The following is an 18,290-nucleotide window of genomic DNA, read 5'->3' as shown; positions in this document are numbered from 1 at the left end:
GTAGGAGGTGGAGGAGGGTGTAAGGGGCGGAGGAGGGTGGAGATGGGTGTAGGAAAAAAAAGGGAGTATATATTAGGTACCGTGAGATATAGCGTAAAGAGGAGTGCAGGAGAGTGTGGAGGAGTGCAGGATAACGTACGAGGGTGTAGGAGGAAATAGGAGGGTGTAGGCAAGTGTAGGGAGGGGCAGGACGTTGTAGGGAGGTAAAGAAGAGTGTAGTTGGGTGCAGGGGAGGAGTAGGAAGAAGTAGAACGGAGTAGTAATTCAATTTCGCCTCTTCCTTCTTCCGTTCCACCAGGTCTTATTCTTTGTTTCCTGTTTTGACTCCTCCTCCTCCTTTTACCCCACGTCTAAGAGTACCGTGTGTGTGTGTGTGTGTGTGTGTGTGTGTGTGTGTGTGTATGTGTATGTGTATGTGTGTGTGTGTGTGTGTGTGTGTGTGTGTGTGTGTGTGTGTGTATGTGTGTGTGTGTGTGTGTGTGTGTGTGAGCCGTGTTTACTTCCCTCTCCTTAACTCCACCCACTATCTAAATCACTCCTCTCCCCCTTCCTTTCTCTTCTTCTTCCTCCCCCTCTCGTCCTCTCCCCCTCTTCTTTCTCGTCCTCCCCCTCCCTCCTCTCAGCCTCTCTCTTCCTCCTCCCCTACCCTCTTCCTCCGTCCTCTCCATTTTTCTGTTCCTATCTACTTCCGTCTCTCTCTTTTCCTTTTTTCTCCATCCTTCTCTCCTTTCCTTTCCCTTCCCTCCATCCTTCCCTCTTCCCTTCGCCCCTCACCCCCCATTCGACTGCCTTTACAGGTGCTCTCTCCTTAATGCTCTTACTTATCCCCCCCCCCCGCCCGCTCTCTCTCTCTCTCTCTCTCTCTCTCTCTCCCCCCTTTCCACTTTCCTTCATCTTTTCGCACCTAGTGTTACATTCAACTAAGTACCCCTTTTTCTCTCACTCTCCTTTCTTGTCTCCTTCTTTCCCGCCTTCTCTCCTTCTTCTTTCCCTCCCTCTCCCTTTCTCTTCTTTCTTCCCTTCCTCTCCATCCATCCTTCCCTCCCTCCTCTCTACATCTTCCTTTCCTTCTCTTTCCTTATATCTTTCTTTCTCTCTTCCCTTCCTACCTCTCCTCTTCTCTCCCCCCTTCCTACCTCCTTTCTCATCTCCTCTCTTCCTACCTCCTTCTTCTCTCCTCCTTTCCCTCCCTCCCTCCCTCCTTATATATTTATGTACTCCCTCACATCCCACCCATTAAGGATCTCCTGCTGAGTCTGACCGTTGCCCTTCCTTCCTTCTTCCTTCCTTTCCTCCTGTGCCTCCTTTCCTTCCTTCATTCATTCATGTGTTATTCTTCCGTCACTCCATCTTTTCATCCCTTCCTTCCTTCAATTTATCGTTTCTATTTTCATTCATTCTTCATTCCATTCATCGTTCCTTCTCTACTTCATTCGTTCCTTCTTTCATGTATTCTATATACTGTATTTCCATATTCCTCACTCTTCTATATTTCTTTCATCCAGTATGTTACTTCCTTTCCTTCCTCATCTTTCCCACCTTCCCTCCTCCTCCTTCTTTCCGCTCTCCTTCCTTTTTCGTCCCCTCCATCTGTCTTTCCCTTCCTTTAATCTTTCCATCCCCACTTTCTCCTTTCTTCCTTCCTTCCTTCCTTCTCTCCTCCCTCTCTCTCTCCCTTCCTTAGTCTCCTCCTCCTTTCTTCATTCCCTCCTATCCTTGTTTCATGCCTCCCTCCCTCCCTCCCTTCCTTTCCTCCTCCCTCTCTTCCTCCCTCCCTCCCTCCCTCCTTAAGCATGTTCTGGCAGCCACAAGCTGATGGAGGGAGGTAAATGCTCTTATTATGACGAATTAATTCTGTGTGAGAGAGAGAGAGAGAGAGAGAGAGAGAGAGAGAGAGAGAGAGAGAGAGAGAGAGAGAGAGAGAGAGAGAGAGAGAGAGAGAGCATCCCGATTCGCTCCCCTCCCTTCTACAACGTGTCAACAAATATGTTTAAGTGTTGAACACGCTAGCAAAATGGTTCTCCCCTCCCCTCACACACACACACACACACACACACACACACACACACACACACACACACACACACACACACACACACACACACACACACACACACACAAACACCCACCAACCAACCCCCAACATCCACCCTCTCCCTGCTAAGTGGGGTAGTTGTCAGGTAGGGCGGTAAGTGCTGGGATAATGAGGCAACTTGGTGTGGGATATTAACCAGGTGATTAACGTGCTTGTTTGGAGAGAGGCACAACAAGGAGGGCTGGGATCTCAAGGCGGTAAGTTTAAATCCCGCCTCCTTGATTGCTTGGGATGGCAGCTTCTTAATGATGCAATTAACCTGATTTACCTGGCTGGATTTTTGCCCTGACTTTCTTGCAGGCTATACGTTGCTCTATTTCTTTTGCAGCTTCTGGTTCTATTTTTCCTTTTCTTTATCTACGTATCTGTCTGTGTTTTTCTATCTGTCTGTCTGTGTCTACCTACCTACCTACCTGTCTTTCTAGTATATTAAATCCCCCTCCTTCCATTTTCCTGTCTTTTTATTTCTCCTCTCATTTTTAGTAACTCTTCCCTCCCTCTCATCTTCCCCACTTTTTCAAACCCCTTCCCTCTTCTTCCCCTCAGATTTAACCCCTTCCCTCTCCCCATCCCTTTATTTTTGTCGGTCCCCTATTTCAGACCTTTCCCTTTTCTTCCCCCTTCATTTTTAATCCCACTTCCCTCTCCTTCCCTCACTTCATCTTCCCTTCCCTCCCCTCCCCTCACTTCATCTTCCCTTCCCTCCCCTCCCCTCACTTCATCTCCCCTTCCCTCCCCTCCCCTCACTTCATCTTCCCTTCCCTCCCCTCCCCTCACTTCATCTTCCCTTCCCTCCCCTCCCCTCACTTCATCTTCCCTTCCCTCCCCTCCCCTCACTTCATCTTCCCTTCCCTCCCCTCCCCTCACTTCATCTCCCCTTCCCTCTCCTCACTTCATTTCACTTCATCTACTTTTTTATTATTTATCTGAGTCATTCCCGTAGGCTCAACAATCTTCCTACCGTTCCTTCACGTTTAGTCCCATCTCTCTTTTATCTCATGTTTTTTAATAGTTCTCCCCTTCCCCTCCTTTCATTCTCTTCTCCCCTCTTCTATTTCCAGCCTCTCCCTTCTTCTTCCTCTCATTTTTATTGCTCTTCTCTCCTCCCTCCTGATAATGATCACCCTTTCGCTCCGATATGTTCTGTCGTTTCTCTCTCTCTCTCTCTCTCTCTCTCTCTCTCTCTAATATTTGGAAATTAAAACGTGGCTAAAACGAGACGTATGTTATGTAGCTGAAAATTGTTCCAAGCAATGAAAGAATTAAAACAAGTATCATTCTCCCATATATATTCCTCACTCCTTATCAGTACCCCTCCTCCCACACCCTTCTCCTACCCCCCGCCGAGCCCCCCACTAACTTCCCACACTAATCACCTCTATCTAGCAACCGCTCTATCCTACCCTAATCTACCCTACTTTACCTTAATCTACCCTACCCTACCCTGACCCCTTCCCTCCCTTGCATTCCCACCAACCACTCCTCTCCCCTATTACTCTCAAAAATTCAGCTCCCCTCCAGCACCCCCCTATTTCCCCCTATGCCCTCCACTAACGTCTCCTCCCTTACCTCCCCAGGGGTGCTGAGCGTGGGGCTGGACCCAAACTGGAAGCACCTCATCCCGCCCCGCCAGAAGACCGTGCTGAGCGAGGGACATTGCGTGGCCGAGTGTACATCAGCGGCATTCCCCCCGTCAGGTGAGTACGTACACACACACACACACACACACACACACACACACACACAGTCTATTAATGCTTATATTTCTTGTTATCTGCTTGTCTCTTAACATGCTTTTGTCCAAGTTAAATATACACCACATTTTTGGTGTCTCCTTATGTGCTAAAATAGTTTGATATCCATTATTATCAAATTCTTTACATATATAATTGTGTGTCAGTCCATCTGTTTGCCTGCCTAAGTTACCTCCCCATCTTCAATGTTTATGTCTATCAATCTATCTACCTAACTTTACCTATCTGCACCGATAAGAGAGAGAGAGAGAGAGAGAGAGAGAGAGAGAGAGAGAGATCAGGCCCTCAACACAACTCTGAAGCCTCCCATAATATTACTCTTGACACAGAAAAAATCCTTTGATAACACAAGGCCTCCCAAACTCACCTAACTAAGCTTCTCCAGTTCAAGTAGACTCTCTCAGCCTCTCACTCTCCATACCTGCGTCCCTGGAGAGTTTGTGTTTATTTATTTTTTCCCTGTGATGATGTAAATATTTTTCTGGTTGATGCTAAACGATTGTATTACAACTCTGGAGATCCCCCATAGTGAAGACAGGATTGTAAAATATAAATAAACTTTCCAATTAACAAAAATCTTACCTATTAACAGATTATAATTGGCAGGTGATGGAGAAAATTAACTTGATGCAGAATTTCGTCCTTCTGCAACTTATTTCACGTAACTCAGTGGGGGAATAAGAGACCACTCGGCTCTAAATCCTTTCCACAGCACTTCTTCGTGACTTGCATCATATTTTGGCATATTAAAATCTTGTTCCCACTCAGTATTCAAGATGGGGAGATGGCAGCTTTAGGCCAAGTTAGAAGAGGTAAAACTTTGCAACAATATTCTGCAATCTATTTCTCCCATTGCTTTATTACTGCCAGGCTTTCAAATACTCTTATGACCACGAATATCTAGAGTTTTGCTTTACTTTGCTTTATTTTCTTTGGATGGAACATGTTTTGCAGAGTCCTGACTTTTATTTTTTCCTTTTCTTTCTGCATATAAACAAACTGCTCCCCATTCAAGCCTTTTAAGTTCATTATTAAGACTGGTTAATTTAATGACAAATCGTGGTCATTATTTAACATCTCTTACATCTCTGACTAAATATATATCTGTTTACCCAAGTATCTATATCTACCTGTATCAATATTTTTATCTATCCTTATCAGTCTATCTATTCACCTTCATTACCCGCCTGTCTGTCATCCTCTCTAACCTACTTACCTATCTATTGTATAAGAAATAAACCGATGGAATACTGTTTTAATGGGAAATGAGAACTTAAATGGGAGACTGGCAAAAAGGAGAGAAAACGGAAACAGATCAATTACTGATGAGAGAGAGAGAGAGAGAGAGAGAGAGAGAGAGAGAGAGAGAGAGAGAGAGAGAGAGAGAGAGAGAGAGAGAGACAGACAGACAGACAGACAGACAGAGACAGACAGACAGAGAATTAATTGCCAAAGTCTGTAGGCAGGTGTGTATTTATATATGCACACGTGTGTTTGTGAGTGTGTGTATGTTTATGTAATGTAATGGTATGTGTACATATGAAACTGCATGTATGTGTTCACTGATGTAATATGTATGAATGTGTAGGCAATTTGTATGTATGTATGTATGTATCTATTATTTATCCATCAATCGAACACGCAATCATGCCTCTCTCTCTCTTTAAAAATGTTAGTCTATCTACTTGTTAACCTACTTATGAATTTATCAATCATTTAATCAGTCTGTTTTTGATTTACTTGCATTAGCTACACATGTTTACTAGCCTACCTACCTACGTACCTATCTACCTACCTCCCTACTTACCTACCCAATTACCTGCCTACCTACGTACCTACCTGCCAGCCTTCCCACTTACCAACCATCCATTCACCCCACCTACCTACCTACCTACCTACCTACCTACCGACCTACCTACCTATCGACCAACCAACCAGTCAACCTACCAACCGAATTACCTACCTACCTACCTCCACGTCTGTCTACCAATCTACCCATCCATCTCCAGCTAAGTGTGTTGTGAACGCCTGTGTGCGAATACCTCCGTGTGCGTAGGGTTGTTTGTGTATGTAAGTGTGTGCGTTTGTGTGTATTTGTGTGCGTGTGTATGTGTGAGAGAGAGAGGAGCAAATTGGTTGAGCAAAACAAGGGTATTGTTCTGGGCGATGGTGTGTGTGTGTGTGTGTGTGTGTGTGTGTGTGTGTGTGTGTGTGTGTGTGTGTGTGTGTGTGTGTGTGTGTGTGTGTGTGTGTGTGTCCACGCATGAGTAAATGAGTTTGTATGTGTATGTATATATGTATGTACGTGAGAGAGAGAGAGAGAGAGAGAGAGAGAGAGAGAGAGAGAGAGAGAGAGAGAGAGAGAGAGAGAGAGAGAGAGAGAGAGAGAATATATGCCTCTCACGCCCTCTCTCACATGGGCGTCATTTGTTGAGAGATGTAGAGGCGACGGTAGTAACACACCTAATTCAATTCCCCTCCCTATCACGTGCTGGGGAGGGGAGGGGAGGGGAGGGGAGGGAGGAAGAGGGTAAAGAGTAGAGGAGAGGGTGTGAAGGGATGGGTGGAAAAAAGAGGGAAGGGGATAGGGGAGGGAAGGATGAAAGGGCGTGTTTCGAGAGGCGTGGGTGGAGAGAAGGTGAAAGTATAAGGAGAGGGGAAGTAAGGAGAGAGAAACGAAGACGATTAGGGAAAAGTAAGGAGAGTAGTGAAGAACAGGGTGGGTTTGAGAGAAGGGAGGGGAGAAGGGAGAAGACAGAGAGAGGAAGGGAGAGTAGAGGAGGGAGACAAGGGAGAGGGGAAGGGGAACACTGGTTCAGAAATGGATGGATGTTTTAAGAAACAGTGTGAGGGGAGGAGGAAAGGAGGAACAGCGTAACAGAAGAGAGAGAGAGAGAGAGAGAGAGAGAGAGAGAGAGAGAGAGAGAGAGAGAGAGAGAGAGAGAGAGAGAGAGAGAGAGAGAGAGAGAGAGAGAGAGAGAGAGAGAGAGAGAGTACTAATTAGATAATGGAAAAGGGCTGAGTGTCATTAGAAAGGGGGGAGTAGGGAAATGAAGGTAAGCTGGGGGAAGGGAAGGGAGGAAAGGGAGGAAATAAAGGGAGGAAAGGGAGGAAATGTGAGTGGAAGGGAGAGTTGTGGGGGAAAAGCGGACCGAAGGAAAAGGGAGAAAGCAAGGAGACAGCTGGAGGAAGGGATAGAAGGGAGAAAAGAGCTAGGAAGGGCGAGAGACGGAGGAAAAATAAGGGGGAAAGAAAGAGGAAAGGGGAAGCTGAGGAAGGAATAAGGAAAGTATAGAAAGAGAGGAATGAGGGAGGAAGAATGATGGAGAGAGAGAGAGAGAGAGAGAGAGAGAGAGAGAGAGAGAGAGAGAGAGAGATCATACATCCTCCTCTGCAGAAAAAAAAAGCTAGTGACAAATTAAGAAAGACACCCTTCCACTCTCTCTCTCTCTTTCTCTGACACTCACTTTTTCTCTCTCATTGCCTCTATTTTTTCCATTTCATCTGCCAAACTCTTCCCTTTTAAGTTTTCTTTCCTTTTCTTCTTTTTCCGCTTTCATGTTGCCCTTTTATTTTGTTATATATATATATATATATATATATATATATATATATATATATATATATATATATATATATATATATATATATATATATTATCCTCTGTTCCTGCCACACTTAAATAACGTTCTGAATAATAAGCAACGCATTTATTTAGCCAAAGGAATACTGTATCACAAAAAATGTTAATATATGATTAGTACTGTATTGTCGGTTATTTCCCCCCCCCTCCTCTCTCTCTCTCTCTCTCTCTCTCTCTCTCTCTTTCTCATTTATCCTCCCTCGTAATTCCAGCTCTGTAATCCTCTCTCTCTCTCACTCCTATAATCTCTCTCTCCACCATCTCCCACATACTCCATCGCTCTCAGTCCCACGCTTTCTCACTTTCTCACTCTCCATCTCTCCCATGGCATCATTGTGTTAGCTGTGATCTTCCATTTAAATTGTTCACTACTCAGTATATACTGTATATTTGTCTGTCTGTCTGTGTCTGTCTGTCCCCCCATCCTCTCTCTCTCTCTCTCATTATCTCACACTTTCTCCCCCAGGTATCAACGTCTTCGCGGTCATCTTGCACACACACCTGCTGGGTCGGAGGGTGAGGGTGCGACACATAAGGAAGGGCAGAGAGATGGAGCCAATCGCGATGGACAACAACTATGACTTCAACTACCAGGAGTATAGAGCTCTCCACACGCCTCGCACCGTTTTGCCAGTGAGTAGATAGATAGACAGATAGATAGATAGAGGGGTAGACAGACAGGTAGAAAGATGGATTCATAATAAAGACAGGTAGACAGAGACAGAGCTGATCGCAATGGACAAGTATGACTTCAGCTACAAAGCTCTCCACACGCCTCGCACCGTTTTACCAGTGAGTTGATAGACAGATAGATAGGCAGACAGACTGGTAGAAAGACAGATTCATTATACAGACAGGTAGACAAAGGTAGAGACCATAGTGATGGACAATAGTCATGACAGGTGCTCGTGGGCCCTTCGGGCCCCTCGCACTTGCTCCTGCGGAGGGCTCTCGCGCTGCTACAGTATATTTTAGGTGTAGCTATGGGCAATAAATTCTACGGAGACCCTATGCCGGGCGCCGGGAGCTGAGTTTTTTGGTCAAAATGTGATCGCTCATTAAATATAGTAAAAGTTTTTCAATCGTGATGGGACCAAGCTTTTTCACATCAGCGAATTGTTTGCGATTTTTGTGCCAGTTTTGGTGCGATTTGAATGTGTAGTTTCGGCTGCCCAAAACACACACACACACACACACACACACACACACACACACACACACACACACACACACACACACACGGCTAGTGCTGTAGTATATTAGATGTCAGCTATCAGGAGTATAGAGCCCTCCACACGCCTCGCACCGCTTTGCCTGCGAGTAGATAAACTGATAGGTAGATAGACAGATAGACGGAAAGACAGAGTTAACTTTTTATTAGTGACCCAGTTCCTTCAAATGAAAACAAGACCACTATTGTAACCCAGTCTAGCCTAGTACCCAAACCTAGCTAAGTAACCAAACCTAGCCTAGTAACCCAGTCTGGCCTAGTAACCCAACCTAATCTAGTAACCAAACACAACCTAGCAACCCCAAAACAAGTAACCAAACATAGCCAAACAACCCACTCTTCCAGTAACCACATCCTACCTAGAAACCCAGCCCAATCAAGGAACCATATCTAACTCAGTCTAATGTCTCCTGCCTTGCTCTGTGCTCCTCAGGGCGACCACCTCATCGGGGAGTGCACGTACAACAGCTGGGAGCGCTCCACCATCACCCTGGGAGGCTTCAAGACCCGGGATGAGATGTGTCTGAGCTTCTTATTCTACTGGCCAAGGGTTGACCTCTCCCTCTGCCACTCCAAACCCTCCCTCAACACTGTACTACACTCCCTGGGCATTGAGGAACTGGCCGCGTGAGTACTTAGAGAGAGGAGACGAAAAAAATATGTATCCATCATCATCATCATCATCATCATCATCATCTTCATCATCATCACTTTATAAACGGGAAGCAGGAGTTATGACACAAAAAACGTATGTACTGTGGTTAGCTCATCACATGGAAACCTTCTGTCGTCCAAGGTTTAGTACCTACATCGTGTAACCTCAAAGCAACGGCTGACGTTTTGATATTACTACGACTAACGGTACACGATTTTAGTTACCCGCCATAGCAAAACTTTCCACTAGTGTCGTTTTTCTTCTTATGGTTCCATGCTTATCTGGATGTGTACCCGGTGGACTGCAGCCTAAATCCCCCCCCCCTCCACGTTCCCTTCCTCCTTTCGGGGAAGAGGGAGCGAGTCAAGGGACGTTTATAAACCAGGGTAGCGGAGCCACCGGAATCTATCAGTGCCTCCACTTGAAGGAGTCCCTCTCCAGCACCACTTTCCGTCGTGCAAGGGTCAATCGAATCGTGGGCGAGAAAATTACGTAATATCAGGACACGAAACCTAGACAATAATAAGCAAAAAATCTTACGAAAAGAAAAAATAAGAATATTAAGTCCACTCTCTTACGTGTCAAGGGAAGTGGAATTACGAGCAAGACACGAAAGTTACCAGGATCTGACTTACGAAATTAGGAAGTCATTGATTTTGACGATTATTGGACAGAGGGAAGGGCGGTGCGTGTACGGGCGGGAGATGAAGGTGTTTAACAGTCACGAGAGCAGGGGTATCAGGCAGGCAACACGGCGAATACATGATACGGTGATCGATATGGGGAGCCGGAGGGATGGAAGGTGACTATTTGGCAGGTAAATCAATGTAGGTGATGTTGAACGAATATTTGCCACATATGAGTAAGTGATGAGTGAGTCTTTAGTATGAGTGAGTGATACTAACTGAATATTTGGCAAGTATGAGTTAATGATGTTGTGTGAATGTTTAGCATGTATGAGCAGTGATGAGTGAATATTTGGCACGCATGAGTCAGCGATGTAAAGTGAATATTTGGCACGTATAAGTAAGTAATGTGGAGTGAATATTTGGCACGTACGAGTAAGCAAATGTTGGTTGAATATTTGGCACGCGGATTAGTATCATTAATCGATGTCGATGCAAAATTTTGTAACTAATATCACTATAATGAAAATGAGTGTTAAGTGCAGGATAAATATTTGGCAAGAAAAATATTGAATTATAAAAATGATTAAGTGGTTATCTTTAATATCTGGCAAGAAAATCAACATACTGACACAACATAAAGCAAATATTTGGCACGAAAAGCAAAAATCATAATCGATGCAGTTTTAGAATGAAAATCAATAAATGTCAAGCTAACACCAGTCTGCTTGCGTGTCCGCCTGTCTGTCTGTTCGTCTCTCTGGATGTCCGTTCTCTGTCTTTCATGCCCGGCCAGGTCGAAGCCCAGAGAGTCTTGAAACTTTACAACTACAGCGGGATGCGTCTGGGCTCCATGCAACATCTAGAGTACAAGCCATGTTAAAAAATCGATTCCCCTTCCCCGTCTCCTTCTCACTGCTGGATCCAATCAATGCTTAAAAAAGAAATAGCGGGGAGAGTTGCTTATTACCACCAACAGGCGAATGATAATATGCTCCTCCGTCCGCTTCATCACATTATTCCTCAGTGAATCCAACAGAGAAATAGGGCCAGGAGGGGAGTATGGACTTCAGTATTTGATTTGCCTTTGCATCTCTTTTGGTCTACTGAACATCTTGCTTAGACAGACTGTCCATATGCTTAAATTTCAAACTTCTTAATCCCTTGACTTAGGTGGGTTTCGTCAAAGTTGAAGAAAATCGACTTGCTGTAGTCGGAATAAACTATAAAGTACATCCGCGTGTTCAGTGGGTTAAATTGCAGTGGAGAAGGGATGCCCCAAATACTGTAGGTACGTTTACGGAACACCTGGCTAATAGATATGGTCAGCTTGCATCCCACGACATAGAAGTTAACAGTGCTGCAGAAAGGCCAGATATATTCTACTATTGACACGTACTCCAAAAAATTATCCTCGTAAATGGAGACCGCCTTCCCCTTCGCGATTCAAGAATAAGCAAACGTACGTGATTAAGTGCTGAGTCGACTGCCACCAAAACTGACACCTCGACCAGGCTGGACCTTCTTGTAAACATTTTCTAATAGAGCCTGGCTTCCTGAATGTGCACTGCTTATATGAAGACGCATTCCAGGCAGGTGAAGGGAGTTAATAATCACAGGGTAACTTCCTGACCATCAATATATAACTCTGCGGTCATGCCAACTCCTGTTTCACTTTTTCTTTGAGAGAGGACACTACCGAAGACAAAATAAAACTTCTTCAATCTGTTCACGAACAGGAAGTAATGAATTAGTTGTAAATTATCAGTATGTCCTCACCCGAGAATGACACCCTTGGGCAAAACGGAAGATGGAAAGACCGAGAATCGAATTCAAAACGAAGAATCCAACATGACACTAATACAACACACACACACACACACACACACACACACACACACACACACACACACACACACACACACACACACACACACACACACACACACACACCTTACAAGACTACATACAGTATCTTTAAAAAGTTACCTGCGTCGTCCCATGATCCCGTCAATGGGGAGGGAGTCAAGAAATGGGCGTGGTGAGCAAAGGAATAGGCGAGATGGTCTGGAAATTCGGTGGGCGGTGGGACTGAGGCAGGAAAATACACCCTGGAAAAATGGGCGTTGTAGAATAGGTGACTTGAATGCAGTGAAGGTTTATATCAAGAATTTTGTCAGGAGTGAAAGTATGAGGGAAGGCTAAAAAAAAAAAAAAAAAGGCATAGACAGTGAAATGGGTGGACTGAACAGGAATTTTGGTGTGTGTGTGTGTGTGTGTGTGTGTGTGTGTGTGTGTGTGTGTGTGTGTGTGTGTGTGTGAGAGAGAGAGAGAGAGAGAGAGAGAGAGAGAGAGAGAGAGAGAGAGAGAGAGAGAGAGAGAGAGAGAGAGAGAGAGAGGGACATGATAATATACTCTGTGAAAATGGGCAGTACAGAGTTAATGGTTTGAGTGCAGTGAAGGTATATTTCAAAGTTCTCAACAACAACAACAACAACAACAAGAAAGCAACAACAGCAACAATAACAACAACAACAACGATAACAAGAACAAGGCTCACGTTTGTCTTATATACCCGGTGTCTTACGAACCTGATAATAGTCACACACACACACACACACACACACACACACACACACACACACACACACACACACACACACACACACACACACACACACACACACACACACAAATAAATACATGCATAAATAAATATATCAGTATCCCCCTCACACACACACACACACACACACACACACACACACACACACACACACACACACACACACACACACACACACACTCCTCCCCACCCCTACACGTACTCACACACCACCTGCAAACACAAACAAACAATCGCAGCGGCCCCCAAACAGCAGAAACCAAACGAAAAAACAAATATATATAAAAAACGTGAATGATACACAACTCAACTTTAAAACACAAACACACACAAACACGTTCAAACACAGGCCATTACCTCCCTGGCTCACATTTCCGCTTGCTAACGAAGCTTGGGGTGTTTTTTTTTTTTTCGATTTTTTTTTTAAGGGGACAGTGTGGTGGCTGAGAGAGGGAGAGGGAGAGAGAGAGAGAGAGAGAGAGAGAGAGAGAGAGAGAGAGAGAGAGAGAGAGAGAGAGAGAGTAGTTTGTATTGTTCTGTGTGTATATGCTTGAATGGTTTGTGTGTGTGTGTGTGTGTGTGTGTGTGTGTGTGTGTGTGTGTGTGTGTGTGTGTGTGTTTCAGTATTTTTAACGAAGAAATGATGCAGTGTTCCTGTTATTTCAGTATAATAATCTGGGGGAATAAAAAAAAAAACAAGAAAATTGAAAACATAAAGAAAAATAAGAAAAGTGAAACAGGTTTAAAGACAAAATTTGTATATATATATATATATATATATATATATATATATATATATATATATATATATATATATATATATATATATATATATATTGTGTGTCCGACTCTGGGCATAGGCTTCACAGCCTGCTTTCAAGGCCCAGTAGCCCTCCTACGTACCACACACCTCTACATGTCACCACTTCGGCGCTAATACCCACCGTCCATAATGAATACATGCTAGGGCTGTCTCATACAGGACTGGTGTATTGGTATTAGCGGGGGTATTTTTACGACATGTCGGCGGGTCTTCTGGTAGATCAGTAAAGTCTGATTTTTATGACATTCAAATCCTTAAACTGTTCCCTGCCCCAGCGGGATTTGAACCTGGGTCCGGTAAGACTACAAGCCACCTCTCTACCGATTGAGCCACCACCACCTCTGTAGCTTATTTTTTCGTCCTTTTTTGTTTTTTGTAACTTTTATGAAGATGAAAATTAAAGAGTTAAATTTATGCCTTTGAGTATGTCGATTTCTGTATTACGTAATTTTACAGAAAAAAATATATACGAGGTTTGCAGCAGTTTTTTATCTGTAATTTTTTTTTTTGCTTTTTCGTAAATTCGGCTGAAAAGATATTACAGTTCTATTTACGCCTTTCAGTACGATGACCGCTGAAGTATATATTATTTTTGCTACGGCCAGGCGAGTTTATTCATCTTCCTTATTTACTGAAAAGGATTACTCGATTTATTGATTTTATTCCATCCTTTATCTATCCTCCTTTACTAAGATGAGGCCATCCTTCGTTCATTCTTGCTCTCTAGACGATTCTTCTCTGATTTTTATGAAGGATTTGGGAGACCACACTGAGTTAATAAATCTGAGGGACCTTTCCAGTACGATGACCCCCCAAAATAAATAAGGGAATGGCAGGAATTAAGGGAAAATATATAACCGCACTGAAGGGGTTAAGGTTTTGTTATTCACTGTTATTTTTTATATATTTAGTTCTTTGCTTAGTTATTTCTTTCTTTTTTCTTGATTTTTTTCTTGTTTTTTCTTGTTTTTGTATTTTTCGATTTCATTATTTGATATGGATTCTCTCTCTCTCTCTCTCTCTCTCTCTCCCTCCAAACTTTTCAACAACAACAACAACTGTTTTATCTTTTAGGCATATTTTCTCTTACCATGACATTTTATTATAGTCTCTCTCTCTCTCTCTCTCTCTCTCTCTCCCCTTAACTCATACCTTATTCCACGCCACACCCCTTCGCCAACCCTTCCACTTTATCCCCCTCCATTTTCCCCCTCCCTAAACTCACTCACCCTCTCCAATCAACGCCTCGCCCACACAAGACTATTGCTCCCCCACTTTCACAAACACAAATTCACTATCTCACTTTCTCCCTCACTTTCACAAAGACAAATTCACTTTCTCACTTTCTCACTTTCGTTTATTGTTTTATTTTTCTCTATTTCATTAATGATATAAAAATTTTGCTTTAATCATTGGAAGTGGCGTCGGTCGTGTTTGATTTCATTCTCTTTTTCTCTCTTATATTTTCTCTTATTTTTGACTCATTGATTTAAAACAAATATGTATATACGAACACGAACATTAAAACACGATATAACACACACACACACACACACACACACACACACACACAAAACCAAAACTTTCTCCTTTCACATTCATCACCACAGCTCTCTCTCTCCCTCCCTCCCTCCCTCCCTCTCTCTCTCTCTCTCTCTCTCTCTCTCTCTCTCTCTCTCTCTCAAGCCCATCTAACCCCACTCTTTCTCCCCTCCAACCTCTCTCTCTCTCTCTCTCTCTCTCTCTCAAGCCCATCTAACCCCACTCTTTCTCCCCTCCAACCCCACAGCAACTCCAACCCCATCAAGATCCGCCGCCCCATAGACCTCGCCGGCAAGACCTTGGAGTGGCGTCTGACTAACTACAACTGGACCCAGCACTTCGACTACTTCCAGCACACCACCCACACCGGCACCTTCAACCCCATGTGCTGGAGGAGGGGCAGGAGTCTCATCTCGGTGGGTTGACGGGGTTTGTGGGGAGGGGGGAAGGTTGGATTACTGGCGGGGTTTGTAGTAAGGTGGATCAAGTACAGGTGTGTGTGTGTGTGTGTGTGTGTGTGTGTGTGTGTGTGTGTGTGTGTGATTAAAGAGAAGGAAGTCTTTTCATTTCCGACTTTTTTAGGAGATTTGAGAAGTTTCTGATTAATGGGAGTTCTGTTTTTTTATTATTATTTCCCAAGATTCTCTCTCTCTCTCTCTCTCTCTCTCTCTCTCTCTCTCGGACAATGAAGTAAAAATTTAAAGTTACGTTAAATATTCCGTGGAAAAAAATTTGCCTCAAGGAAGGGAAGATTATTATTCTGGATGCTCTGCTGAATTTCTGGCAATAGTGTTTATGTTGGAAGAAAAAAAAAGTTGTAGGAATGGAAGAGAGAGAGAGAGAGAGAGAGAGAGAGAGAGAGAGAGAGAGAGAGAGAGAGAGAGAGAGAGAGAGAGAGAGAGAGAGAGAGAGAGAGAGGACCATATGGAGATCAGTTTTGGGATATACCAGTCTTCCATTTGAATACGACCTGCAATAGTCGATGTTACACGCAGGTCCCTAATTGTAGCTGTGGGTAATGAAGGAGGAGAGGGGAAGGCAAAGTTTGGTAGTGGCTGAAGGCGGGACGGAAGTAGGGGAGAGAGGAGCAGGTTGAGAATTCACAAAACTACCTTGAAATAAGAGGCGCATGTTAGTTAATTCTCGCTACAGCCAAACTAACTTTCATTCATCCCATAAGAAAGTTGTTTAGCAGGGAAGGGCTGGGAATATCTAAGCCTCTCTAGTTTAAAGCCTCTACCTAGATAAAGAAATAAATGAATAAATAAAAGAGGTGAAAAGAATAAAGGAAAATTTGCGTTATGGGGTGAAGTGGTCATATCTTGGTGATAGGCAGCACTGTTTTATTTATTTTTATTTATTTATTTATTTTTAGGTATTTATTCCACATCAACTAAAAATTACCTACTAATTCTTTCAGTCCAAGAATGTCATTTTGGCATTTTTGGAGGGCTTTTACCTATTTATTTTTTTATTTTTTGCGCCATTGCTAGCCTTGTCTGCTTCAATGACCTGTTTCCCGTTTCTTTCCCGTTCTTTCCCGACTACTCAATCTTGACTTTCAGATACGAAGGGTTAGATATAGCCTTCAGCAGTCCTTTCCTCGAGGTCTGTGAGAGAGAAAGAGAGAGAGAGAGAGAGAGAGAGAGAGAGAGAGAGAGAGAGAGAGAGAGAGAGAGAGGGGGGGGGGTGTTTGGATATTCAGTAGCAAAAACAAAAATAATAATGACGTTCTGAGCCTGCAGGTATCAGTTCCAGTGCACCTTTAAAGCTGATTGTCTAGTTCCCTCGTTTTTTAGTACCAGTCGAATGGAGAAAGTTGTGGTATTCTGGAACACATATATGAGTTATTAAATGAAAACTGGACGGAGAGAGAGAGAGAGAGAGAGAGAGAGAGAGAGAGAGTAGTGACGGTGATGAAGTTTGAGGAAAATGTGTGTGGGGAAAAAAATGGAATGGATATAAGGGAGAGGGAGAAGGCAGGAGTCGCAGTGGTGGGGTGGTTGTGGTGGTGGTACTTGTGGTAGTGATTTTTCGAGATATAAAACTATGGCTGAGGCAAAAATAAATAATATATGACATCCTTATGGGGATGGGTTTAATGATACACTGAGTTAATCGGCTTTTAATATAGCTGAATTGTCTTTGATGTTAATGTACTATCGACTATGTTAAGCTGTTAGTACTTCTGACATTACTATGCATCTCTCTCTCTCTCTCTCTCTCTCTCTCTCTCTCTCTCTCTCTCTCTCTCATTATATCACCTATCTCAGCTATATCTCTATTCCCCACTCTCTCACACATTCCCATTATCAACCCTCACCTCTCTCTCATTATCTCCCTCTCTCTCATCTTCAGGACGTGGAGAAGATGGATTACGAATACCCCAACGTGACAGAAGCCTGGAAACCCGAGAGCGTGTGTCGACGACGGAGGGGGAAGAACAAGAGGCGAAAGAACAAGAACAGGGCGAGGAACAGGTCGAAGGAGGATGGGGAGGAAGGAGAAGGACAGCCTGAAGGAGGAGGGGAAGATGGAGGCAGCCACCCAGAGGAGGAGGAGGAGGAAGGAGAGGAAGAAGAGGACGAGGAGGAGGTGATGTTCGATGACCAGACCAATTCCAGGCCCATCCAGCGAATCGACGTCGATCCTTCCGGCCACATTGACGTCTTCATGCCGGTGGTCGAGGAGCGCTTCGAAGGCGGTTTCGTCCCCGGCGACAACTCGGCCTCGCAGGACACCGATGATCCGGACCTTCAGGAGGAGTTTCAGGAGATGGAGAAGGACCTGGAGAAGGAAATGGCCGGGAGGGGTCGCACGGCCTCCAAAAACCGAAGTGGCGAAAGTGACTCGACTGCCGGAACCCCCAACCCGCCCACTCCATCGGCCTCCACGCTGCTATGGACGTTGCTTGTGTGCGCATGCGCGGTGTGGTTGACGGAAGGGTGAAGGGGGAAGGAAAGAATATAAAAAAAGGAAAGAGACCCTGTAGTTCTGTCTAAGGTCCTTGTTTCATTTTGCCCGGTAGAGTGGGGAAGAAAGAGAGGTAGCAAGACTCATGCGCCGTGAGAGGTCAAGTGCTCAGGAAAATAAATTGTCTGAACAATTTATGTAAAGCAAAAATAAATAAAGGCAGATCAAAAAAATAAACCCAAAACAAAAGTGTAAAGAAAAGCACTGCCTTCAAGAAAATGATAACAAAGGTGAAGTCAGGTAAGAACCACACATACAAACTCGACAAAAATTTTAAGCAGTGCAACCAAATGTCTGAAAAAAAAAAGATGTCAGCAAAATA

At 44.0% G+C, this 18,290-nt stretch overlaps 1 protein-coding gene across 1 annotated transcript in view; it reads left to right on the top strand.

Annotated features, from left to right (window-relative positions):
* Window positions 1-18,080, top strand: part of LOC145411007 (MOXD1 homolog 2-like) — a 51,559-nt gene extending 33,479 nt beyond the window's left edge. The window contains exons 6-10 of the mRNA XM_080281065.1: window positions 3,673-3,792; window positions 7,959-8,125; window positions 9,157-9,350; window positions 15,243-15,411; window positions 17,354-18,080. Coding sequence (XP_080137191.1) covers window positions 3,673-3,792; window positions 7,959-8,125; window positions 9,157-9,350; window positions 15,243-15,411; window positions 17,354-17,944 — 1,241 coding nt within the window. The 3' untranslated portion in view covers window positions 17,945-18,080. The remainder of the gene's footprint in view (window positions 1-3,672; window positions 3,793-7,958; window positions 8,126-9,156; window positions 9,351-15,242; window positions 15,412-17,353) is intronic.
* The last annotated feature ends 210 nt before the right edge of the window (window positions 18,081-18,290 follow it).

Source organism: Coenobita brevimanus, chromosome 87 (assembly GCF_032717465.1).
Source record: "Coenobita brevimanus isolate Jiangsu-jjx chromosome 87, ASM3271746v2, whole genome shotgun sequence".
Classification (NCBI taxonomy): Eukaryota; Metazoa; Arthropoda; class Malacostraca; order Decapoda; family Coenobitidae; genus Coenobita; species Coenobita brevimanus.
This window is presented reverse-complemented; position numbering and strand designations above follow the sequence as displayed.